General features: G+C 38.3%; 1 protein-coding gene across 3 annotated transcripts in view; it reads left to right on the plus strand.

Moving 5' to 3' along the window:
• Positions 1–27,506, plus strand: part of Nckap5 (NCK associated protein 5) — an 864,637-nt gene that overhangs the window by 785,322 nt on the left and 51,809 nt on the right. For all 3 annotated transcript variants that reach the window (XM_090342913.1, XM_090342914.1, XM_090342915.1), the window contains 2 exons: positions 23,817–24,122; positions 26,763–26,899. In XM_090342913.1, coding sequence (XP_090199039.1) covers positions 23,817–24,122; positions 26,763–26,899 — 443 coding nt within the window. The remainder of the gene's footprint in view (positions 1–23,816; positions 24,123–26,762; positions 26,900–27,506) is intronic.

The raw sequence follows: 27,506 nt of genomic DNA on the forward strand, positions 1-27,506 counted from the left end.
TTGGTTCCATATTTTTGCTATGGTGAATAGTGCTGCAATGAACATCATTGTGCTAGTGGATTTAGTATGCCCTAGTTTCTGGATGGTTGGGCAAATGCCGGGTAGTGGAATTGCTGGGTCATAGGGGAGTTCTATGTTTAGCCTTTTGAAGCACTGCCATACTGCTTTCCATAGTGGTTGAACGAGTTTGCACTCCCACCAACAGTGTAGTAGTGATCCCTCCTGGCGACATCCCCTCCAGCATCTGTTGTTATTAGTTTTCCTGATCCTGGCCATTCTAACTGGAGTGAGGTGGAATCTTAGAGTTGTTTTGATTTGCATTTCTTTTATGACCAGAGATGTTGAGCATTTCTTCATGTGTCTATAGGCCATTTTTGTTTCTTCTTCAGAGAAGACTCTCTTTAAGACTTTGGCCAATTATTTAATGGGATGGTTGTTACTTTGGAGATTAGTTTTGAAGTGATTCAATTTTTTGAGCTGTTGATATATTTTAGATATGAAGCCTTTGTCTGTTGTTTGGTTGGTGAAGATCTTCTCCCACTCTGTAGGCTTCCTAATTAATTTACTAGATATGTCCTTTGCCATACAAAAGCTCTGCAGTTTAATGCAGTCCCACTTATCCAGCCTTTCTCTTATTTGTTGTGATTCTTGGTCCTTATTAAGAAAGTTTCGACCTGTGCTAACAAGGCCTAGTGTATCTCCTATTCCTTCTTGTAAAGTTTTCAGAGTGTCAGCTTTTACCTCCAGGTCTTTGATCCATTTGGAGTTAATTCTAGTGCAGGGTGACAAAGAAGGATCCAACTTTAGTTTTCTGCAGGTGCTTAACCAGTTCTGCCAGCACAACTTGTTGAAGAGGCTGTCTTTCTTCCAGTCTATTTTTTTGGCTCTCTTGTCAAAGATTAGGTGACTATAGGTCTGTGGTTTAATATCTGGGTCCTCAGTTCTATTCCATTGGTCTTCAGGCATGTTCTTGTGCCAGTACCAAGCTGTTTTGATAATTATAGCTCTGTAATAGTCTAAAGTTTGCAATTATAATTCCTCCGGCGATGTTCTTTCTGCTAAGTAGTGTTTTTGCTATACAGGGTCATTTATTATTCCATATGAAATTTTGGATTGCCTCTTCTATTTCTTTAAAGAATGACATTGGGATATTGATGGGTATTGCGTTGAATTTGTAGACAGCCCTTAGCAAGATTGTCGTTTTCACAATGTTGATTCTTCCAATCCAGGAGCATGGGAGGTTTTTCCATTTCCTTAGTTCTGCTTTAATTTCCTTTCTCAGGGTTTTAAAGTTTTCATCAAAAAGGTCCTTTACATTCTTAGTTAAGTTTATTCCTAGGTACTTTATTTTCTTTGAGGCTATTGCGAAAGGAGTTGCTTTCCTGATTATTGCCTCGTTCCTCTCACTGTTGGCGTAGAGGAAGGCAGTTGATTTGGGGGGGTTAATTTTATAGCCTGCTACCCTTCCAAAGTTTTAAATCAGCTCAAGGAGCTTGGGAGTAGAGTCTATAGGATTCTTTAAATACAGAATCATGTCATCTGCAAAGAGGGATAGTTTTACTTCCTCTTTCCCTACTTGGATCCCCGTTATGCTTGCTTCTTGTGTTATTCCACTGGCTAGTAATTCTAATACTATGTTAAAGAGGAGTCGAGAGAGCGGGCATCCTTGTCTCATTTCTGATTTTAGAAGAATAGCTTTAGCTTTTCAACATTAAGTATAATACTAGCTGTGGGTTTGTCATACACAGCCTTTATTATATTGAGAAATGTTCCATGGATTCCTAGTTTCTCCAGAGCTTTTAACATAAAGGGGTGTTGGATCTTGTCAAATGCCTTTTCTGCATCTATTGAGACAATCATGTGATTTTTTTTCCCTGCTCCTGTTGATGTGTTGAATTATGTTAATTGATTTGCGTATGTTGAACCAGCTTTGCCTCCCTGTGATGAATCCAGTTTGATCATAGTGTATAATTTTTTGATAGGTTGTTGTAGACAGTTGGCCAGTATTTTATTGAGAAGTTTTGCATCGATGTCCATCAAAGAAATAGGTCTATAGTTCACTTTCTTTGATGAGTCTCTGTATGGTTTGGGGATGATGGTTATACTGGCTTTATACAATGAGTTTGGTAAAGAACTTTCATTTTTAATTTCGTTGAAGAGCTTGAGGAGTATTGATGTGAGTTCTGCTTTGAAGACCTTATAGAATTCAGCTGTGAATCCATCTGGCCCTGGGCTTTTCTTAGGTGGAAGTTCTCTTATTGCCATTTCTATTTCAGAGCTTAAAATAGGCTTGTTTAGTTGGGTTAGTTCTTCTTGGTTCAGTGTGGGTATGTTAATATTGGCTAGGAATTCATTCATTTCTTCTAGATTCTCAAATTTGTTGGCGTAAAGGTTTGAAAAGTATTCCCTCATGATATTCTGGATCTTGGTAATTTCTGTCGTGATTTTACCATTTTCATCTGCGATTTTGTTTATTTCGTTATGCTCTCTTCTTTTTTTGGTAAGATTTGCTAAGGGTTTGTCAATTTTCTTAATTCTTTCAAAGAACCAACTCCTTGTTTTGCTGATTCTTTCTATAGTTTTTTTGGATTCCAAATCATTTAATTCTGCTTTGATTTTAGTAATTTGCTTCCTTCTATTGGGATTAGGGTTGGTTTGTTGCTCTTTTTCCAGGAGCTTAAGGTCACACATGAACTTGTTGGTTTGCGATTCTTCCAATTTGTTGTTGTAGGCACTCAGCGCTATAAATTTTCCTCTGAGTACTGCCTTTGCCGTGTCCCAAAGGAGTTGGTATTTTGTGTGCTCCTTATTGTTAAATTTCATAAACTGTTGGATTGATGTTCCGATCTCTTCAATGACCCATTGGTGATTCAACAATGTGTTGTTCAGTCTCCATGAGTTACAGGGTTTTCATTGGTTGGAGATGTGTGTTCAGTTCCAACTTGATGTCTTTGTTGTCTGAGAGTGTGCAGGGAATAATTTCAGTGTTTCTGAATCTGTCCAGGTTTTTTTTATGGCCTAAGATGTGGTCTATTTTGGAAAATGTTCCATGTGCTGCTGAGAAAAACGTATATTGTGTGGTTGCTGGGTGGAATATTCTGCAGATGTCTGTTAGATCTAGTTGGTCTATATAGTTGTTCAGTTCTAAGGTTTCTCTGTTGAGTTTTTGCCTTGTTGATCTGTCCATCTGTCCATAGGTGAAAGTGGTGTGTTAAAGTCACTGACAATCACTGTGTTTCGATCTATGTATGGTTTCAGTGTAAGTAAAGTTTGCTTGATGAAGTTCGGAGCTCCGGGATTAGGTGTGTAGATATTTAGGATCATTATGTCTTCCTGGAGGAAAGATCCCTTTAGTAGTATGTACTAACCTTCTTTGTGTTTTCTTACTAATTTTAGTTTGAAGTCTATTTTATCTGATATGAGGATGGCAACTCCAGCCTGTTTATGGAGGCCCTTAGCTTGATAGATTTTATTCCAGCCTCTCACTTTCAAAAGATGTTTCTTTTTTGGGGTAAGATGTGTCTCTTGAAGACAGCAGAACAATGGATCTTGCATTTTGATCCAGCTAGATAGACTATGCCACTTAATTGGAGAGTTAAGTCCATTGATATTGAGAGTTAGGATTGAGAGATATTTATTAGTTCCTACCATTTTTAAATGCTTTTATTAGGGTCTGTGTCTTTTGACAGTTCTTGTGGTCCTTAGATGGTATGCTGTTTAGGTGCCATTTCTTTCCCTATATTGCATTTATTTTGGTTTTTCTATGTGTAGAACATCTTTAAGAATTTTCTGTAGTGTTGGTTTTATTGCTACATATTGTTGCAGCTTTTCCCTGGAATGGAATATTTTTATTTTTCCCTCAGTTATGAATGAGAGCTTAGCTGGGTACAGTATTCTTGGTTGGTAGTTATTTGACTTAAGGGCATGACATATATGCTTCCAGTCACTTCTTGCTTGCATGGTCTCTGCTGAGAAATCTGGGGTTATTCTGATTGGTTTGCCTTTATAAGTTATTGATCCCTTTTCCCTGGCTGCCTTAAGGATCCTTTCTTTGGTCTCTATTAATCCAGTTTGGATTACAATGTGACAGTGGGATGTTCTTTTCTGTTCAGGTCTGTTTGGGGTTCTAAAAGCTTCTTGTATCTGGATGGGCCTGCCCTTCTAGATATTTGGGTAATTCTCTGAGATGGTTCTCTGAAGTATATTTCTAGTACCATTGGCCTCTTTCTCCAGACCCTCCTCAATACCAATTAGCCTTAAATTAGGCTTCCTAATTGTATCTTGGACCTCCTGAAGCACTCTCTCATATTTCCTAGATTTGGATTGACTCATTTTCTGTTCTTTCTCTATAACAACTAAATTATCTTCAGCTCTGGAAATTCTCTCTTCTGCATTGTCTAACCTGCTATCAAAGCTATCTACTTTATTTTTCATCTCCCTTGCTTCTAATTGCTCATTTTTGATGCCTTGCATCTCTTCTTTTAGATCATGTATGGATTTCTTTAGCTCCTTGATTTCCATTTCAGTGGTTAGCTCAGTAGCTTTATTTTCTTTGGACATTTGCTGGAGTTCAGTCACCTTTTTATTTGTGGATTCTATTAATTCATCCATTTTTCTTGGAAAAACCTTTATTATGTCCTCCTTTATGGCTTCTTCTTTTCACTTATCACCTTGTTTATGGTTTCCTCTTGTTTAGCTATGGCTTCCTCCTTCCTTTATATTTTCACACTTTTCATTAATGATGTTTATCAATTGCATTTGTATAGCACTTGGAAGACTCTCCTCTAGGTTTGCCAGTGACTGTTCCATTGTCTGTTTATATTGGGTGGGGGATGTTATTCCTTGATCTGACATTTTTCTTGAGTTTCTTGTTCTGCCCATTTGAAAATGGGAGCAAGATTAATACTAAATACGATTATAGTTTTTTAGATATAACCAACCTAGACCTCTGTAGCTGGCAGACTCTAGATGTTCACTATTTTTGATTGGTGTTATCACTCTTTCTTTTTGTGCACTTACAGACCAGTCTAATACAACCACTGATAACCAATTTATGACCAAAACAATAAGACTCTCAATCCAATCTCTATTGTATTTAAGTCCCTCTGAACCTAGAGTATAATTGAACACCTATATATGCAGTATTGCTCAACAGCCATCAAGTGTAGATCCATGCATTATAAGGGTTGAAAGACGAACAGAGGACCAGAGATAGAAAAATAGAATGAGAGAGATCAGGGGAAGTACAAGAGGATTGACGTAGGAGTGTAAGATTATTATAGTAATGAAGAAAAGGTATAGCGTAAGGATAACTGACCTAAGTTGGTAAGTAGGTAGCGTATTTGAGTACAAAGTTTGGAAAGTATTAGATAAAACTTATGTGTTACTGCACGACTAGCTCTCAGTCCAACCAGTGGCCTCACAGTGGGCCATGGGATGGATCTGGGAGCTTCAGTCTGAGCGCTGGGCAGACGTTTTCCTGTGCTGTTTCCAGAGGCGGCCCCAGGCCAAGTGTCTGGGGTTTAAGAGTTTCCAGGGGCTCTCAGCAGGACTAGCAGGAGACCACTCTGTTCCCAGGGGTGGTGCCCAGCTTAGGACTTGGGCTCCAAGGGTGGAGCCTCACCTTTCTGATTCTTAGAAGGCGAGCTTGGCTGCTGGTCGGCCCTTCAGATCCCTGCTGTGTTTCCACTGCTTTGTCAGAGAGTCTGTGACTGTAGGGGGCCCCTTGGTGCTGTCTTGCTCAGGATTCCCAGCTGGAAGATGCCCCGCTCAAGATTTGAGGGGGACAGATGCTAGCTCCTATTTTCCCACACACCCCACCCGCTGCTGTAATGCTGTAAGGCAGGGACTCAGCTCCCTCCACTCTCCAGATCCAGTGGCCTGGGAGAGGAACCTGTTGGGTAGGTGGGATCTGGGACAGCTCTGCCTCCCCTGCTGGGGTGCTGAGTCTTAATGTTGCTGGCCTGTCAGTCTCCAGTCAGAGGGCTGGGAGTTGAGCCTGTTGGGCGGGTGGGAGTTAAGACAGCTCCACCTCCCTTGGTTGGGTGCTGGGTCTTATTGCCGCCTGCCTGTCAATCTCCAGTCAATGGCCTGAGGGAGGGGGGCTGTTGAGGGAAGGGACAGGATTCTAAATTCCTTGCCCCCCTGCTCCTGCCAGTCTTTTTCGGGCGGGGTGGAGGGGTCTGAGTTAAGTTCTATTGCTTGGCACCAGCTCTGCTTTCCCCATGGGTTTGGGGACCTGCTGTGTTACTACGCCTCTGCGTTCTGTCTGTGGGTGTTCCACGGTGGTGGGGAGTCTTTCACTTCCCTCAGGTCTCCTCCGCCGCCTCTGTTCTGCGTCTGGGTTCCGCTGCTTGCTGTTTTGTTTCTGCGCCTGGGTTCAGCTGCTTCTGCGGCTCGCTGGCCCAGTCCTATGCTGGTTTCTGCAGCGGTTGTGGCTGCCCAGCCAGGCGCCCTCAGCCACAGCTTTTCATGGCTTGGAGCCAGTGGGGAGGGGTGGGGGAGGGGTCCTCACATTCTGAATTCTTTGAGAAAGTTGAATGTGAGCTTTATCTGGATTTCTTTTCCGGTTTGAGTCCTTCTCCGTTGCTTTTTGAGTTTGTTGTTGTGGATTTCTTAAGGTAGTTGGCTAGTGGGACTCCCTGGTTCTCTCTTTTTGTGAAAGAGAGCTAGGCAGCGTCCCTGTTGTCTCGGTGCCATCTTCCGTCCCGAATCAGAATATTCATTCTTAACATGAGCTTATATAAGAATGTACAGTTGAACAGGGAAAAGAAAATTTATATCACAGCAAATAAGTTTTATGGTACATCAGACTATTTATTTTAAATGAAAGCTGCAAAATCTCATTAGAAACCAAGTCCTGGAGAAAAGCCTTCTGACTTGGTTATAAATGGTTCAGTAGCATTTATAATGGAGTGGTAATTGAATTAGAAAAAATTATGATAAGTAAAAAGGAGGGGATATAAAGGGCAAATATAGTCTCAGCATCCGCTTAGAATTTACTCTAAAGAGGGAGAATAATAAATGCATAGTACTGAGAAGAGATCTGGACTTAGGTTCAAAAAACCTGGCTTTGAATCTTGATGTCTGCATATGCCCTGGTGTCTCTAGGAGATAGATCTTCTCAGCGTTTTTGTTTTCTTTTTCTGTACAATGGAGATGATCCCTGAAACAGTTGTAAGCTCAGTTTAAATAATGTTGAGGAATGATCAAAATTGACACTATTGTTGACTTCCCAATAATCATTTCTACCTCACGTGAGAAAACTGATGAAGACCCTTTCAGTCCTCTTCCCTGACAGTAATGGTTAAGAAATGTTGCCATTAGCACATGGCTTCCTCAAACTGCTGTGGACTGGTGCAGGAAAAGGGTTTGCTAGCTTATTTGATGAATTCTGAGAGAACAGGGCTGTTGGAATTTTAGAAAGTATCTTGAAGAGTCAGCCTCTCTCTCCCCCTAGTCTTGGGAGGCTGCAGCTCACTTCAACTCACTGCTGCAGACTCCTCCTTCCAACCTGAAGACAAAGCACAGCAGAGTAAACTACAGGAAATAGGGGCAGAGGGGAAAGCCCTGAACGTTTCCCAACTTCTACAATATCAGCTAATGTGTTCTCATTTAACATGTTTCTTGCCAGCAAGTTTATCCTTATCAATTCAGAGTGTTTGATAGCTTGAACACGCAGACAGTAGGGTATCCAGAAAACAATTGGGCCTTGAAGTTTTACACAGACATCAGTCGAAACCCTAACCTTCTTATTTATAGCTACACACCTACTGACAAGTCATTGAACACTTTAAACCTGTTTCTTCATATGTAAATTTAGTCACCCTCTTAAAGTGTATAATTCAGTGACTTTTAATCAATATGTACAGTTGTGTAATCAGTTCCAAAATCAAGACATTGAGTATTTTATTTATCATAAGATAATGTCTTATACTCTTTATAGCTGTTTCTCTTATCACAACTGTACCCAAAGTCACTAATCTGCTTGCTGTTGCTACAGTTGTGCATTTTATGTAAATGGAATCAACCATGCAGTGCAAAGTGTTTTTTTAATAAAGCTGACACTGAAGCCATCCATGTGTATGTACCATCAATAACCTAAAGAGCTTGTTTTGCTTTTCTTTTTCTATCCAATTAGTATTTCATTGAAGAGATGTGCCACAGTTTGTTGCACATTAACTCATTAACTCACTCATAAACATTTTCATCATCTCTAACGTAGACTATGATACCTACAGCTCCGATAAACATTTGTGTGTAAGCTTTTGGGTAGACTTACCTGCACCTCCTTTGATAAATATTACTGTTGGATTGTGTAGTGTTTATATATTTGCCTTTGTATGAATAGGAAGCTACCTAACTTTTCCAAAGTAGTTTTACTAATTTTTTAATTCTCACCAACACTTGAGAGTTTCACATGCACCATGTCCCTCTCAAACTTCAGCAGTCATATTTATTTTTAATTTTACCTTTCTTTAGGAGAGCAAAGTATATCTTACTGTGGTTTTAAATTGTGTCTGTGGTGACTAATGAGGTGAATATCCTGTACTTTGTGTATCTGACATAAGCTTATAAAATACTTGGAGTTGCTTATTACATAGTTAGGATTTATTTTCATTCATGATCAAAATCATCTATTGTCTTGGATATACATTTACCACTTTCATTATACTTGTTACTTTCCTTTTGACTCATAAAGCATATCATATATCTTTGAAGATGGACCTTTAAAACTGAGTAAATCTAATTATTTTTCTTTTATGGTTTATGTTTTTATGCTCTATTTGAGAGCTCATTGCCAGGGTTATAGAAGTCAACTCATTGTATGGTCACAAAGTTTTCTTGTAGAAGTTTCCTGCTATTACCTCTTTTGTACAAGTCTATAGATTCATTTTTGTATACCAAGTGATGAAAGGGGATAAGATGATTTTTCTCCTTATGAATATTTACTGTTCCTACAACGTTGCCTGAAACCACTATCTCTCTCCCATTAAATTAGTTCATCATTTACATGATTTACTTCTGGAATGTCTATATTTCCTACTGATTTGCATACAGATCTTTCCATAACACTTCTCTCTCTCTCTCTCCCATAGTGGATTTTTAATGAATTCAGATAAAACAGTTATCTGTTAACTTTGTTTCATACTTTTTAATGCTTGCATTCCCAAATGATTTAGAATCACTGTCTATATCAAAAAGTCTATGTGGGTGCTGGTGGCTCACAACCACAAACCTAGCTTCTCAGGAGGCTGAGATCTGAAGATGAAGGTTCAAAGTCGGCTCAGACAAGAAAGCCTGTTGGACCCATCTCCAATAAACTACAAAAAGTAAGAGGTGGAGCTTTGGTCCACATGCTAGAGCACTAGCCTTGAGCAAAAGAAGCTCAGGAGCCAAGCCTGGTGGCTCACCCCTGTAATTCTAGCTACTCAGGAGGCTGAGGTCTGAGGATCAAGGTTCAAAGCCAGCCTGGGCGCAAAAGAACCCGAGACTCTTATCTCCTATTAACTTCTAGAAAAATGGGAAGTGGGGCTGAGGCTCAAGGGTAGGGCAGTAGTCTTGGGCTGAAGAGCTCAGGGACAGCTACCAGGACTAGGGATCGGGCCCTAGCCTTGAGCTGAAGAACTCAGGAATTGTGCCCAGGCCAAGTTAAAGCACTATGACCCACAAAATGAAGAAGAAGAAGAAGAAGAAGAAGAAGAAGAAGAAGAAGAAGAAGAAGAAGAAGAAGAAAAAGAAGCAGAAGAAGAAGAAGCAGAAGAAGAAGAAGAAAAGAAGGAGGAGGAGGAGGAGGAGGAGGAGGAGGAGGAGGAGGAGGAGGAGGAGGAGGAGGAGAAGGAGAAGGAGGAAAAGAAGAAGAAGAAGAAGAAGAAGAAGAAGAAGAAGAAGAAGAAGAAGAAGAAGAAGAAGGAGGAGGAGGAGGAGGAGGAGGAGGAGGAGGAGGAGGAGGAGGAGGGGGAGGAGGAGGAGGAGAAGGAGGAGAAGGAGCAAAAGAAGGAGAAAGAGGAAGAGGAAGAAGAGGAGGAAAGAAGAAGAAGAGAAGGAGGGAAGAAGAAGAAGAACAACAACAACAACAATAAAAACAACAACAATGACAACAACAACAACAACAGCAGCAGGAAGCAGCTGCTCAGGAACCACACACCTGGGACCTAAGTTGAAGCCCCAGGACACACACACACACACACACACACACACACACACACACACACACACACAGACTGATAGTGGTTTGATTAGGATTATGTTGAGCCTATAGATCAATTCGGAGAGAACAACACTGAATCTTTTGATCCACAAGTACAAATATTTATCCTTTGCAGGGAGAAATATTCATTTCTCTCCCCAATGTTCTGAATTTTCTAGTGTATAAGCTTTGTACGTATGTCAGTAATTCAATTTGATGCTATTGGAAATGGCATTTACTTATATTACATATATATTTTCAATATATGTATTAATATAGTTAGCTTTAATATTTTAAACTTATGTGATATGATGTCCCTTAATTATTAATACAATTAAAATTGTTATTAACACTTAGGATTTGTCTTCAAATGGAAGAGTTATACTTCTGATCCTTTGCATCAATTCCTTGCCACATTACCCTGCATTTCACTGGGTAGGACCAGTGAAATAACAGTAGTATGAGGAGCCATGCTTACATGTTTCCCATTTAAGGGAGAAAAGCATGGTGTCTCTTCCTATTTAGTACGACTACCTGCAGCTTTATTTTAGGTGCCTTTTTTATGTTGAGTCCTTCCATTCCTACTTCTTTTTTATGCTTATTTATCGTGAGGAGGCATTGAATTCTGTTAAATGCTTTTCCTGTACCCTGTGGTAAAATTATTTTTTTTAATATTGATTAAGTTTTGAATCTAAGCAATCCACATTGCTTGGATAGGTGTAGTAGGTAAAAATTATTCTGTCCTTTTAAATATTGCTAAAATTCATGTATTACTTTTAGTACTTTTGCATTCTTTTTATGAGGGTTAGTAATTTCTTTCAGTCACTTCCATTGATGCTTTGTCTGGATTTGCTATCATGTGGTCATTGAAAATGTCAACATTTGTCTTTTCTGAGGTTTATGAAGAATTAGTCATTTTTTCATTAAATACAAATCCAAAAGCATCTGGACCTATAATGCTTTGTCACAATATTTTTTAACTCCAAATTCATTTGGTTTAAATAACATGGGACTTTTCAATTTGTCTTCCTTTTTGAGAGTTATGTTACTCAAAGATTATTTCCATTTTATATAAGTTCTAAAAATATGTTGGCTCACTGGGTATGGTGGCTCACGCCTGTAATCCTCACTACTGAGGAGGCTGAGATCAGAGGATCAAGGTTCAAAGCCAGCCCAGGCACAAAAGGACCTGAGACTCTTATCTGCAATGAACCTCTAGAAAACCGGAAGTGGGGCTTGGCTCAAGGGTAGGGCAGTAGCCTTGAGTTGAAGAGCTCAGAGACAGCACCCAGGCCCAGGGGTAGGATGATAGCCTTGAGCTGAAGAGCTCTGGGACAATGCCCAGGGCAAATACAAGCCCCATGACACACCCCCCATGCACACACATATATACATATATATGTATATATATGCTTGTATTTGTTCATATATTCATACCACCTTTCATTGAAGAAGACTATTTCCTTATTCATTCCTAATGCTGACCATTTTAATCTCATGATCCCCTCCTTCCTTCTCTTCTTCCTTTCCTTTATTTCTCTCTCTGCCTCTTCTCTCTCTTCTTCCCTCCCTTAGAAATTTTCTAGTTGCATAGTTACTATCAAATAACGAGCTCTTTGTTTCATTGCTTTTTTAATGACATAGAAATAATTTAATAAAAGACAGAAGAATATAATTTTAGTTCTAGGGAGTCAAAAGTTTTTAGGTGTCATATATTTTTTTTCAAAATTCATCCTAAAATACTACGAATTATATAATAAAAATACTAATGTATCGATTGTATTAGCATGTGAAAAGACAAAATACTTTTTAGTTATCCAAGAAATATAGATTTCATAGTTTTCATTATATTGAAATATTTATCTGTGGCAATATTTAGCATTTCTGTATTAATACTGAGGAATGCTTTGTCACATATATTAATGTTAAAATAACAAAATGGACCAAATACAAAAAGGCATTTTAAGCTTTTCTATTTTAACCACTTGATACCTTGGTCACATACTTTCCTTTTTGATAACAAACACCAGGACAGGGACTTCGTTATTACAAATTCAACATTTGTAACACACAAGTGGTTTTGAAAATTTGCACATCTGTGTTCCAGCACATTGTTTTGGGGGAGGATTCTCTTTCAATATGTAACAGATATAAGTGAGGGAAATAGGCAGTAAGAAAGAATTAAGTTTACTATGGAAAGATGGTAAAAGAGATAGAATTGATCATATTTATTAAATAATTCCTTTATAAACTCTGGAGCTTGGGACGTATTTTACAGAAATTTTGGATGCATACTAAGCAGTCTTATGTTGTTTTTCTTTTCTTTTTGTTTAACAAGTGTACACTGAAAGTCATACAATTTCATGACCCTTAAGACAACAACAAGTCTCAAATCATACAGAAGCAAGTTTCAGATACAATATTTCATTGATGCAAGTGACCTGTGTTTCTGAGTCCATCACTTCTTTAAATCATTTTGTGGGTAAAATGGCTCTGCCAATCTGCTGCTAATTCTATGCAATGTTTTAATTTAATTGTAGTTTTTCTGCTGATAATTGCTATTTGAGTATTTTTGTTATCTCCCCATCTAATAATGTTCATATTTTATATTTAGGACTATTTTTATAACATGTACAATAGTTACTTTAATTTCTTGATTGCTAATTCAGTTTGCTTACTCAATTATTTTTCTATTTCTATTGATTAATTTGTCTTTTGAATATAAGTTCTAATTTCCTGCTCTTATATACTTGATAATTTTTTGTTGGATACCAGAGACTAGAAATTACAGTTTGGCTATTGGATTTAACTGTCTTTCTATAGAGTCTTGTGAATATCATTCCTGGCATACAGTTAAAATCTGTTTTATTTTTTAAAGGTTGCTCTTAAGTTTTGTTATGACAAGTCTAGGAGCCTTTATTTGGTGATTAATTTAGCTTCAATAGTAAGGCTTAATCCTTTCTAGAATTCTATTCAGTGTTTCTTATATTTTAAGGCCTAACCTGTCTAGTTGGTAGAAACTTCTATTATTTTCAGTCTTATGTGAGCTCTAAAAATTATTCACGCTGCTACTTCATAGTAATTGTTTTTCATATCTCATGAATTTTACTTCATGCATGCATAGTGTTCAAGCAAGACTATAAGGTCATCTGTGCTATTAGCTTTTCTCTCAAATCCTCTGCTCTGCAAATCCTAGCTTCCTTTATTCTTTCCTGTTAATGCCTAGGATTATCTCTTCAATCCAGCAGGACCTCTAGGCTCTGTTTGCATTTCTTCTCTCTGTGTTAGTTCAGAAACCTTCTAAAAGTAGTTGTTTGGGAAAATTGTAGGGCTCATCTCATTTGTTTTGCTCATTCAGAGATCAAGTGCTATGCTGCATGTTGCCCAATGTCTGAAAGCAGTGTAATTTGGGGAGGGGAGGAGAGTGCATGTTAGCGGGGGGGGGGGGGGGGGGGGGGAGGGCGCTATCTGTGTATCTGTGTCTAAGTATAGCGGTGTGTCCCAGTGTCTATGTATCCATGTATACTTTTGTAATAGCTTACCCTTCATGGATGGATATCAAATTCTGTTTTGTTTTGTTTTACTCATACCCATATCCTCTGGTCTGTTTAATTTCATTACTTCTTTTTATTATCTTTATGTAAAGACAGTTGTATGCTGTTAGTAAAAGGAGACAGTAGAAATGGAAAGCTGGTTTCAACCTTCCCTTGACCCACATTTCAGCTCCCATCACATAAAAGAAAACTAAATGATCCTTGAAATATTCACTTAAAATAAATTACTGTACAATAATTAAAATCCTTACTAAATAAAAAAATTGTTAAAAAGGAATCTGAAAAAAATTTAAGGGTATGACTATTTGAGATTTCTTTCCTTATACATGTAATTCAAAATATAATTAATACTGATTAAATACAGAGACAAATAGAGAAAAACGCCTTTGAACTTTAAATTTTATCTCTCTGAAGCCTTTTATTAAGAGCCAGTAATTAAAGTAATGTAAGTAAACTAAAATAGTTTCTAATCTAGAGAATAAAAAATTTAATTTAAAAAAATAGGATAAATAATATATAGGATGCCTTAGCTCCAATACCATCTTTAGGAACATTTTCATCAGTTGTTAAATTGAACTTTCCCATGATTCCCTGTTTTTATATGCTTAAGTCAAGCTACTTTAAGCCTCTTCCTTCAGCATCCTGTGCCCAAATGACTTTCTTTCCTCCCTTTCCTTACATGGCTTATCAAAGCAGATGCTATCTGGGCAAGTGAGATAGAGAGCAGAGGCAGTTGTCCATATAATTTAGCAAGCCTGATATGGAGTGAAAGGGATTTAGAGCAACAGAATTACCCATAATAGCTATCAGTGTCTATCAGATTTACAAGATAATTGTTCACTTTTCACTTTACTTTGTCAGGACAGCTAGAGGTGGAATGAATTTCTGAGAGAGAGTAGATAATTGAACAGAGACAAGGATAACCTTTTAGGACAGATATTCTGTACCTTTTCCAAAGGGAAATCATGTCATACTCATTTGGGAATGTGATCCAGCAAAATTAATGAGTCTGAGCAAAGTAGAATCAGTAAACATCATTTGCTTGGACCTTTACAATGCTGTACATAAATACCAGCCTAAAAATGGATTAAAAGAAGGTACAAACAAATAGCCAAATTATAATCTGATTGGGAGGAAAAGGTTGAGGATAGAGTAAATTTGTTATAAATAAAGAATAAACAAGGAGGGCAGTGGAGAAAAAGAGAGGAGATGTCTTTCTTCAGTTAGAAAAACTGTCATCAAGGATCAGAAAGAAATCCATTGTTATTCTGCCTTTTATGATATTTTAGAAGATTTCATCAATAAAATTAATTTGGTATAGGTTTCATTTTTATTAGAAAATGGGCTAGTAAAACAAGACCTGATAGGTATATTGAAGAGCAGTTAAATGTTAGTTGTTGCTTTCTAGGTAGCTGAGAAGAGATCCATTCTGTGCTTTCATAAATAAGGAGTTTAAGCAAGAACACATAATTTTCGAAATCAAAGACTTAAGAATTTGGAATTTAAATCTGTTCTTGTGTCAGGTAACCAAATGCTGGCAATTGGCCACTGGTGGCCCTGTTAGCCTGCTCTTATATAACACTGCAAGTATTGCCTATAAGTCTGGACATTGTTTTTCAGGACTGTAGTATAACAGAACATGGAGCAGTTACATAAAAAACCTCAGTATTTTCCAGTCTGAAGTCATATCAATACAGTGATAAATTTTACAATTTAAGTCAAGAAAGTTTTGGAAAATTGCATTAAGGTTGCCAGACTACCAGGCTAAGAACAACTCTTAGCACTTGGGAGTTCATTTTAGTATCAGAAGCCCGGGAGCAGCATAACTTGAGGAGTGTTTTCTTAGGAGTGAGAGACCATCTGTGTAAGTAAGTAACATAAAAAGAAATATTTCAACAAATTCATGGTCTACCTGGACATTTGGAACATATTTGTAACCTTTTTCTAGTTTGTATCCTCGAGTCATATCCTACCATTATAGTTTATGTGATGCTTCTATCATACCAAAAATAGGGGTTTCATAGGACATTGAGACAGTTTAAGGTGGTATTCCTTTTACATTGTTCTAAATAACATCTTCTTTATATTTACAAAAAAATTATGGTTTATGCTCTCTTTCTAAATTTTTTAAATTACCTATTAATGCCCTATAATTTGTTTTTTCTCACATTCATTCTCTATACAATAGTGTCCCAAATTCTTAACATCTGGTTTTCTTTCATGACAAAGAGCACACAAAGGATTGAAAAAACAAATTTATATTCTTCTGTACATTTTTTTCAAATTTCAAGAAGCCTAAATCTAGTTTGAAGATTGTGGCTGAATATTCTCACGCATTCCAAATCTTAGGATATTGAATTTACCCTTCCAGAAGGTCATCTTAATGCCATGGCCAGAAGTTTCCCAATGATTGTGAATAAATAACCAGTGAAGTCCTTTTTTATTACTTTAACAAAACCATAGGGTAAACTTAAATAAATGCCCTATATTTAATTGATATGGCTTTGGCAACAGGCTTGGTTTCTGCCATACAGATGAAGAGAAGGATGTGCAAATAAAGAGATCTGTTTCCCCATCTGTAGTTTAAGTTTCTGTTGCCAATACCTCATGTTGCTTTAAGATGTTTATGAACCTAGAGAACATTCTACAAAGTCTTATTTACATGACCACTTATACCGACCAATTAATAAGATGACGGCATAAGTATTGAACACCCACCTACATATCATTCATTTGGATGTGGGATTGAAATAGATTGGATGTTAGACTGAAGACTTTTTTAGTTATAATAGAAGTTCTCAAACTAAAAAGGCACTTACGTTTCCAAGTTTCCTATTTTCCTGAGATTTATAGGGGCTGATGAGCAGACTAGTTATTACTAAAGTAATTTGATTAAATCTATAAGTAGATTCATTGCACAGAAACAGCTACAGGCTCAGCATCCCTAATCTAAAAATCAAAAACTCAAAATTCTGAGTTTCTGAATACTTGCATGCTGCTCAAAAAATGTCAGAATTTGGAGCATTTTATGTTCCATATGTTCAGATTAGTGATACTCACCTATAAAGTATATTCAAGTACACCAAAATACAGAAACAAACTCCATCAGATCTGAACCATTTCTAGTCTCAAGAAATTCAGATAAGGGATAGATATTCTGTTTGTGTAAGTTTTTGGGACAAATGTGTTGTGTATCTCTAACTAAAAACTGTGGTGTAGTTATTTGGGAATTTTCTGTGACATGTCTGAAGTCTGTAAACATAGGAGCATCGGTAAGCATCATTTGTTTAAGATTTTTGTTATGCTTAGCAGGGCATTATGTCCAAAATGCACTTTCCAAGAAAGTGGACTCCTTTTTTATATAAGAGGACCCCTGAAAGCAAGTCTAAGTACTTTGTTCTATCTTAATTAGTTGCTTACTAATATTTTTGATGAACTCACACCCAAGGAAATGGTTATCCAAAGATAAACTCTCTGAGATTAACACATTGGTTGTTTAGCACCTAGGTGGTACAGCGAAATATAGACTATACCCATGAGAACATTGTTTACCTTAGCTGCCATGCTAGTATGCATTATAATCCTCCTAAGGCCATCACCTTTTCTGACATCCACTTAAGAAAACTTACCGAGCACCTGTCTCTTAATGAGCCCTCTGGCAGGCTTCTTTGAAAATAAGCTGTGATTCTTTGAGTGAAAATCTGCTGATTTTTATTCACAGTCAGGTTTTTGACTCACAATCAGCAAGTACAAACAGGGATGCAAGCTCTGTCTTTCTGAAGCCTGTATACTTTTCTCATTTTATTCTTCTGAGTACTCAGCATTTGGCACTCAAGAGAATCCTTCTTCAGCCTGAACTGTGGTGATCTCTTTGGCTAGGTATATTCATAGCACCAAAAACTACGGTTTACAAATTTACTTAAAGATAGGTACAGTAGCATCTGTGAGAAGTGGAGACATTTGAATTGGTAGAAGACAAAGCTGAAGAATGAATAGGGGACATTTCCCCAAAACCTCTAAACTCTAGTCAATTCAGGTTGCACTCATTTGGAAATTTGTCTTTGGTAGAACAATGTCAGAAATCAACCTTTTCCGTACAGCTATTTAAAAACATAATGATGCCGAGTGTAGGATTATATAATAGAATGGGTTTCAAAGAGGCTTGTGCAAATCAGCTAAGAGAACAATTCATGTTCACTTAAAGGTAGCAACTCTGGCTAGGCGCCAGTGGTTCAGGCCTGTAATCCTAGCTACTCAGGAGCCTGAGATCTGAGGGTAACGGTTTGAGGACAGCCCAAGCAGGAGCATTCATGAGACTTTTTTTTTTTGCCATTCCTGGGATTTGAATTCAGGGCCTGGGCAATGTCCTTGAACTTTCTCAATGCTAGGACTCTACCACTTGAGCCATACCATCATTTCTGGTTTTTTTCTATGCATATGGTAACAAAGAATCGAATCCAGATCTGCATGCATACCAGGCAAGCACTTTACCGCTAGTCCAAACTCCCAGCCTACATTCATGAGACTCTTTTCTCTAATGAAATACTTTAAAAAAAAAGTGAACTAAAAGATCATACGCTCAAAAATCTGAAATTAAAGCAACATGCAATGATTCTTATTTAAAAATGATGTAAAAAAATGCCTACTGCCCTTGGACTTTCTCAAAGCTAAAGCTCTACCACTCGAGCCTCAGCACCATTTCTGACTTTTTTCTATGTATGTGGTACCAAGGAATCAAACCCAGGTCTTCGTGCATGTGAGGCAAGCACTCTACCACTAGGCCAAACTCCCGGGCCCCCTATAATTTTTTTAAGTGAATTAAGCTGTGCCTTATGTGGTAGAGCACTAAGCAAAAGAAGTTCAGAACACTGCCCAGATCCTGAGTTCAACTTCCAGGGCTGAAAAAACAAGCAAGCAAACAAAGAAACCCAGCAATTCCTTGTTCTGTATAAATGAATATACAAAGTTTTTATGTCTTCTCGTTTACCTACTACAAAAGGCTCTCAGGAACTTCACTGATGGGGGTGGCATTAAACAGGATGGCAACATTCTGCATTACTTCAACAATACCTGATCCTGTGTACTTCACTGAATCTGGTGCCTTTAGGTCCACTGATGTGTGAGGTGGCTATAGGAATTGAGGAAGATGCTAAAATAGCATCCCACTGGTATTCTTTCCTTGGTCACCCGTTTTTCTTTTAAGAAGAACCTAAAGAAATTAGTCTTGAAAATATTCAATAATTCTGAACATTCTTATCCCTCTGGCCATCTGAATTAATGAAGTCTGTCTGGGGGAAAAATCACTACAGAGGAGAAGGGAGTCTGCTGTTAGCTTTGGCCACTGGAGTCAGAACATAGGGAAACAGTTTTCTCAGGGGGAAAAATCACCCATAACAAATAAAAGGAGGAATGTAATTTTTATCTACCATATATTTGTTTCATCCAAGTGAGGGCTGACTATGTGTTGTACACTAGGCTGAGGCTGGTAACAAATGAATCAGATGCTGTGTCAGAGTGCTGCATGACCACATTAGAATGAGGACCACAATTGCATCAGGAACAGTTTTATATGAGAGTGTGGCCAAGATGAGTGGAATTCTCTATCCCAGGACACTTAACAGACTAATAATGCTCACTTTGAGACCTTCCCTTTTCTGCATAGCAGCAATGCACATGCTTCAGACATTAAACCATGTTAATCATAGGCTCTGTTCCTAGTCCTTCAAACTCTCTGGGATGGAGATCATGCAACCTAATATTCAGCTGATGTAAAAATGGCCAATGGCTTAAGCAGTATGTCACAGGTAGCCACAGGTTTCCATTCTGAAAGATGAATGGATATTGCCTACTGCACACCTGAAGTTAACAGTTTAAAAAGCCCCAGTGGAAACATTCCTACAAAATTTCTTCTGTGCCACCATCCTCCACAGAACCTCCCTCGACAACTCACCCAAGAGGTGCTCAATGCCCTTTCAGATAAGGTCATTTTCCTCTGTTCTGAAGCCTTTTGCCAGATGTGATTCTTAATTTGAACTATGTTAACACGCTCCTGCAAAAAGAAAAAGAAGGTCTCCCAGAAAGCCTCATTTCCATTGCTAAGTAACTAAACAGATACCTAACTTCTTGTGTAAGATATATTTGCAAAATGATGTGTTCAAAGTGTCAGTAAAAGAAGGTCCGGAGTCCATTTTCTAAGTAAAAATGTCCTCATCATTCCACTGTTGACATCTACTGATCCCACATTGGCTCATAGTGTTTCTGAGGACTAAGATGCTCATGGATGAAACATCTGTTTGAAAATGAGCTATGGTATCCTAAGTCATCTCATGAAATGTCTGAAGATAGTTGGTGGAGGCAAGTGTGAGGACTTACCTTGAGAGACTGATAGAAGGCAAGTGAGACAATGGGAGCAGGTGAGAGGGCTGGCCAAGGTTAGAGATGTAATTGGTAACCTTGGAAGAATAAAGCCACTGGTACATTGATCCATTCAACCCTTGTCCTCATTAGGAAGGCAGAGTTGGCCAAAAATGTGAACACAACACTTGTGGAGGGCAGGACCCAGCCAACTCATTAAAGATGCAGGGCAGGCTTGGCCCTGTGAACTTTGTTCTTACTACAGCCGTCTAATTATTTTGTGAGTTCTTATAATTCTCTGAGAAGAAAAAAACTGGCCTCAAAAGTACAGTATCCAATACTTTTTCAGGTTATAACATTTTTATGAACTGCAAGAAACTGGTAGTGCTTTAAAGAAACTACATAAAGGCGATGTCAGCAGTTTCCATATCAACTCTAGTTTCCCAGGGTGTATGGATTCTAAGGAAATGTGCTTGAGAGTGTAACTTGCCACACATCTGAACCCCTGACTGTCTACACCTCATTTCATAGGTTCTTACAAGTGAATCCTTCACATTCTCTACATTTGGCATCTTGAAATTTTAGAAGTAAAAATCACCTTAACAGCAGGTAGTTTCTGTGCTTAATGTCAGTAAACACAAATCTCAACAGAATTACAGAGCTCAGGAATTCCAAAAGCCCAGTTGGGGAAATTTTTTCACACAGTATTGTATATTAAAGAGAAGAGGGAAGAAAAGCATGTGCTAGAAAATGTTGATGTCCCTAGTATAGCACCAAGTGGAGACTTACTTAAAACCATTTTTTTCTGCCCTGAATCTTTCTTCTACCTGCCCTGTGACTTTGAGTGAAAAGCCAGGCAAAGGTATGTGGGCTTTAGGGAGTAAGCCTGTTCCCAGATTACTAAAAGAAATTCTGAGAATCTCCCTTTTACTTTCTTTTAAAAATAATTACAGCCACAGGAGACAGAGACAGGAGGACTGCAGTTCAAGACCAGCCTCAGGCAAAGTTAACAAAAGACACTATCTGGAAAAACTAACTAAAAGAAAAATGAACTGGGGTCTATGACTTAAATGGTGAAGTACTTTTCTAACAAGGTCAAGACCCTAAATTCAGTCTCTAGTACAGGTCGGGACGGGGGGGTGGGAATAAAAGGAAAAAGGAAAAAGAAAAGATGGAGGTGGAGGGGAAAAAGAAAGGGAGAGGAAAGAGGGACAAAAGGAGAGCTAGGCAGTGGTGTCTTGTGCCTATAATTTTAGCTACTTGGGAGGTTGAGATCTGAGGATCAAGGTTAGAAACCAGCTCAGGCAAGAAATTCTGTGAAACTCTTATTTCCATTTAACCTCCCAAATAGGCCCAGGCCCTGAGTTCAAGCCCCAGGACAGACATAAATGATGAAAGGGAGGGAGGAGGAAGAGAAGGATGGAAGGAAGCAAGGGCAGGCAGAGAAACTCCCAAACTGGGATGTTTATAAAGTACTCTGGAAGTGCCTTTTTACATAAATACCCAATCATTTCTGGGAAAGGCTATTCTGTAACACTGGCAGAACAAATAGAGAAGATTATGAAATATCTGTAAAGGTAAACTGATTAAAAGTTAAGCTGGGGGACAGTGCTTATAAACACAACTACATAGACATAAAATGTATGATTCTATAGACATAATGTTTTATTACATAGATCAATATGTATCTATGACATACAAACCCTCAGCCTAATTTTAATTGTGTTCTAAAATCTAAGTGCCAGTGATTGTGCAGAGATTCCCTTCTTGAATACTTGTTTGTTAAACATGTCATTTGAAATAGGATGCAAAAATCAATGTTAATATATTCTTTAAATAAAAAATTATATATGGGACTAAAACTCAGTCTTTGTGATACTGAGGAAGAACTAGTACCTTTCAGATCTTAGCTAAGCCAGAAATCTGCTGTCCTTAACACAACTTAAAGATTGAATGGCATAATTCAATGGTTCAGTTGCCCCACATTGAGGAAAATTATTATCTTTGTGCCCCTCCTAAGTATCTTGTGGCATCTTAGGCCTCTCTCTCTCGGGGAAACTTCAATTCCCTAATAATTCAAGAACAAATCACCAAGCCCAGCAGAACATACAAATGCTACCGCTCATTTGTTTGTACACTGCCATTAGATTCCTAAAACTTTACAGCTCACATATGGGAAAGCTACTTGTGAGAAGGAAGAAAAGGATATGGATATATTCTGAGGTCTGCATGTTATTACAGAGATCAAATGAGATCGTGTATGAACTGTCTCTAAGTTATTAACCTATAAAGTAATCTACTAATAAGTAATATACTAAGTATCTTATGTGTATTGCCATTTGTTACTTTATTCCTTCTTGCATCTCATAGTATAGTAAGGGCCATTCTAAATTGTAGGGATTCAGTGGTGGGCATATTTTAATACTCACAGTGACCCTACAAGGAACCCATGGCACCAAAAGATTAAGGATCTCATGCAGAATTCACACTGTTGTCAGAGACCATATGACAAACACCAAAATCAGTGGTAGTACATAATCAGTGATATTTCCCACCGTGTCTTACATAGTCTTGTTTTGTACCTTTAAACTCAGTGCTAGATTTATAAGGTGCCTACAAGCTCAAACTAACTATTTCATTCCCAAATTTTATATATGAATACAGACTTTCTTCTTCTGCCAGTCCTGGCTTGAACTCAGGGCCTGATCATTGTCCTTGAGGCTTTTTTAAGGCTAGAGCTCTGCCACTTGAGCCACAGCACCACTTCCAGCTTTTTCTATGTATGTGGTACTGAGGAATTGAAGCCAGGTCTTCCTGCATTCTAGGCAAGCACTCTACCACAAGGCCAAACTTACAACCCTGAGACTTTCTTGATTAAATAAAGAAAATCTCAATTTTGGGGAGCTTTCTCACTAAACCGCACCTCTACTTCTGTAAATATGATTTTTTCCAGGAAATTTACATATGTAATTCTGTGAAGGTGAGGCATGATTAACAGACTAGGTCACATGAGTAATGTTCTCAGCTTGATTTGTTCTGAAGACTCCTAGGATCCCTTGGGAGTGATGAGAAATCCAACGAATTCTGAGGAGTTTTTGACATTGCTTAAGTGAGGATGAAAGAAAGTGGCTCCATCATCTTCAAAATAAGACTTCAAGTGGCAGTTGGGTCAAATGAGACTGGTATGATAAGTGAGACTGGCTGTCCTCACACTCTTCTTAGAGGCCAGGGATTGCGTCAACTGCCAAGAAGGTGATACTTTATATAAGAGACACACAATTACCTTTGTTAGGACATCCCTTCAATTTGTTATGTCTGGTCATTACTCATTTTATTTCAGTTAATAAATTTCACCTAATTGAAGTCACATGAGTCCCCGATTGAAATAATGATAATCAAAGATAATTGTTCGAGTCTAATGACTGTTCTTTTTCTATAATAACTCTGGAGGGCCATCTAGCATGTATGTGCTTGTGACTATTGCTGTCTGTAATGGGCTGACCTTCTTACCTCATTATGTGAAGGAGATAATTTCATGTTCAATTAAAGGTCTGTTTCATGCACCTCACTGGGAATTTACTACTCTGTGTCTTAATGTGCATCAATTTATTTTCTTCTTACTGGGTGTCTGCTTTCCCCCGAGCATACCCAAATACTAGTGGTCTTTCTGTCCTTCGTTGTTTCACATCACTAATCTTCCCTTTGTTTCTCTTCATCAGAATCAAACTGCCAGATGAGAACATTAGACAGTGGGATTGGAACCTTCCCGCTCCCAGATTCTGCCAACCGCTCAGCAGGACGATATGCATGCCAGCCAGAGTGCTCAGAGGACAGTGAGCCCCTCCTGTCTCTCCAGCCAACCCCTTCTTCTGTCAGAGCCCAAACCCTGGAACGAGAAGTGCCTTCCTCCATGGACAGCCAGTACTCTGCAGAGTCCACCATCGCTCATTCCACATCCGACTCCATCATGACCACCAGAGAAATTCGACCTCTTCAGAGTCGTCTTCCCAAACCAGCCTCCTCAGGTAAAATGCCAATTGCCTTCCAAATGAGGTTTTCGGAACCAGTGTTACATACTTATTTACAGCAGTGAAAACTTCCAAGTATAAGAAAAGTCAGTCAGTGACCTCAGCTTTATGGAAATATAGACTTATGAAAATCCTTGAAAGTAGAACAGCATGTAAGGTGTTATCCGCCTCCCAGCATTATGATAAGAACTGCACACACATAACAGTACACAAGCATGGAAACACCAGCATGTGACTCTATAAAGTGTGTGTGTGTGTGTGTGTGTGTGTGTTTGTGTGTGTGTGTGTGTGCCAGAACTGAAGCTTGAAACCAGGGCCTTAATTCAAGGTTGATGCTTTATCACTTGAGCTACAGCTCCATTTCTGGCTTTTTGCCTCTTCTTCCCTGGGATAGCTTTGTATTGAGGTCCTCAGATATCAGTCTCCTGAACAGTTGAAATTATAGGTATGAGCAACCAGCATCTAACTAAATGATGGTTTTTAATTTTGCATTCTTAAAATTTTCATTTTTAAAACAACTCTAAATACAGATCAATTTAAGTTCTAGACACACACGTATCTGAAAAAGTGTTTGCCTTCCAACTAGAAGCCATATGTCTTCTGACATGCTCCTATCATGTATGTATATTTCTTTCTGGATATTGAACTATACAAGACTCAGCAGGTTGGGCCTCAACTGCAGGGCAAAGCAGCATACTCTTCCCTGTCCAGTTTCAAAGTGCCATTCTTCAATCCAGTCAGTGGAAACCAGGCTTTATTATTAAAGATTGGGCCAAGTTAAGGGTCAAAGTTTTTATAGTTCTCTCAAGATTAAAAATATAGATTACAGGCTTGGATAAAACTAAGTGAATTTTTTAACTTGCATAGATATTTCAGTTACTTTTAGGATATGTCCGTCAAATAAAACTCTGAATTGAACATTTTCTTTTATTTAAATTATATGAATAGAAAAGATTCACAAGTGGAAATTCTACTGTAGTCCCAGAAATTTAAAAAGACTTTTAATTTAGCGTGTTTGAATCAATAAATGGACTGCAATATTCCCATGGCTGAGTCCTTCCTTCCTGTGGTAATCCACACTCTCATGAACGTTTCCTTACAGACTTCTGCTCATTCCAAGCCATGCTCATTCCAAGACAAGGTTATATTTCTAAAGGCGACAGTGCATATTATTTTTGAAATAAGTGCATTGTTAATGAATGGCACAGCCTCCAGAGATTCAGGAATGAAATTTTACTTATAGATTATGTGCTCTATGCCTGAGTAGCCACATGTGTGACCTCAATTCAGCAGCAGGTTACTGAATAGACTCCATGATTAAACACCATCATTATAACAAATTGAATAGAAACCACAAGCCTTGAATTGCTTCATAAGAAAGGGATAGGGAGGAGATTTTTCTGATCTTGCTGCTAATATTAAATGCACCATGTTTCTGAGAATTGGCATCTTAATTAAATTTTCATGAAGAGTTGTTAAAACAAAATAGTATGTATGGAAGAAATAGATAGGTAAACACATGACAGGACATTTTGGGGATTTCTCATCCTGGATTTTCCTGTCCTCCATGTGACATCTGTGATCTGAAGACAATGTTGGCTTTCCAGTGCTTCTCTTTTCTCAATAATCATTTGTTCTTCATATGAAATTTAGGATGGGGAAAACTTGTTGAAACTTCCCATTTAGCATGTACGAAGGAATTGTTTTTTGTTTTCTTATCCCTATAGTAAACATGAGAATATCTATACAAATTTTACAGTGCTGATGAGAACACAGTTATTTTGCTTCTACACAGAAGTAAACTGTGGAGAGATTGTCACAGCACATCCTGTTGATAATCATTAAGGCTGGACAGTGTGTATAGTGCTTCTTCTTGCTCGCATGTGGATGGAATACATCTCAGAAGTGAATCTGTTACAGGCAATGGAGGAACTTGTTTCTTAATTATTCTGTGAATGACATACTTGATACTCAAAAAGTGTGGTCCATGGGCCAGCATTGTAGGCAGCACCTGGGAGCTGGTCAAACCTCACCAAAGAAGCTCAGAGCCTACCTCACACCTACCAAATCAGCAGTTGTGATATAACAAAAGACCAACTAGTGTTTGTGCCTATTAACCAATTAAAGCTTCAAAGATCATTTAAGAGCCCCTAAAACAGTTTCCAAAACCTGTTATTCAAAATTACCTTATAGTTATGGTAATGAAGGGTCCCTGTTCAGCCATGCTCAGGAAAGGCTATAAATTTGGGTCCCTTCTTTGGGATTCATGGCAGCATCCATTACCATAAGCAAAACCTCTGAAAAGGTATCCAGAATCTATTATTTTATGACTAACTTTATTTGAGGATCATCTTGTATGATTTCCAAATGATTTGCCTACCAAACCCTTGTAACTTGACAAGTCCAAACCCTGTGGTAAAACACTGGGTCCAAAAACACTGTGCCTGAGGAAGAGGTTTTTCACGGACGTATATATACAATTATGGAGCATCACAGAAAGTGTGGATTTTTCAGGGGATAGAATGGAAAAACCCAAGGTTCATTGTACCTTTATATTCTTTTGGAACATGTCCCCCTCTCCTCTAACTTTCAGAAGTTGGTGAAAGCTTGAGTTTGACTCTCCATTTCTTCATGTAGGAAAAACCTATTTTCAAAAGGAGAATGAAGTGGAGCCCAGCCCTCAGACTTGCTCATCACTCAAATATGCTGAAGACATGAGGACAAGAGAACCCCCTTCAGACTGGGAGGGTGAGGATGCTGCCACTGAGACCCAGGTGAGGGGGAGGCCCTTGGAAAAGTAGCATCCACTTGTCGGTCCTGATTGTGAAAAGCAGACTCTTTCAACCCTTCAGTAACGCATTTAATTTTTTTATTAAATGTCCCATTTGTATATTAAATATGAGACAAGATCCAAGGCTCAACCTTTTATATGAATGGCTATGGAGAACACCTAGGATCTTGGGACAACTTTATTCTGTGTAGAATTCAACATGTTTCTTATCTGTCCCCAATTGGCTGGATGATGAATGCTTTCTGGTTCAACATTGTGGAACAAACATTCATTCTCTCAAACCAAAAGGCTACCATTAGATTATTTTTTCTTTTTTCATTATCTCTGCGGTTGCTTTTACTTTCCCTCTCTCCCATGACACAGAGGAAGCCAGTTTAATTCTTTTAGTGATAAATGCACTTGAGAATTGGATTGTTAAAATGACTGGCTGGGTTAATCAGAATCAAATTTCTTCAGGGCTTTCATTTTTGCTGTAGGCTATTTGTGCATCTTGAGATGGCATGCTCAAGTTTTCTGATATGTGATTGGTTCGGTTATCCCTTGAAGCTCGCTTGCTGACCCCTCCTGCAAAGATTCATCCATATCTGAGG

This window comes from Megascapheus bottae, chromosome 12, assembly GCF_031878675.1.
Source record: "Megascapheus bottae isolate mThoBot1 chromosome 12, mThoBot2.hap1, whole genome shotgun sequence".
NCBI classification, from domain to species: Eukaryota; Metazoa; Chordata; class Mammalia; order Rodentia; family Geomyidae; genus Megascapheus; species Megascapheus bottae.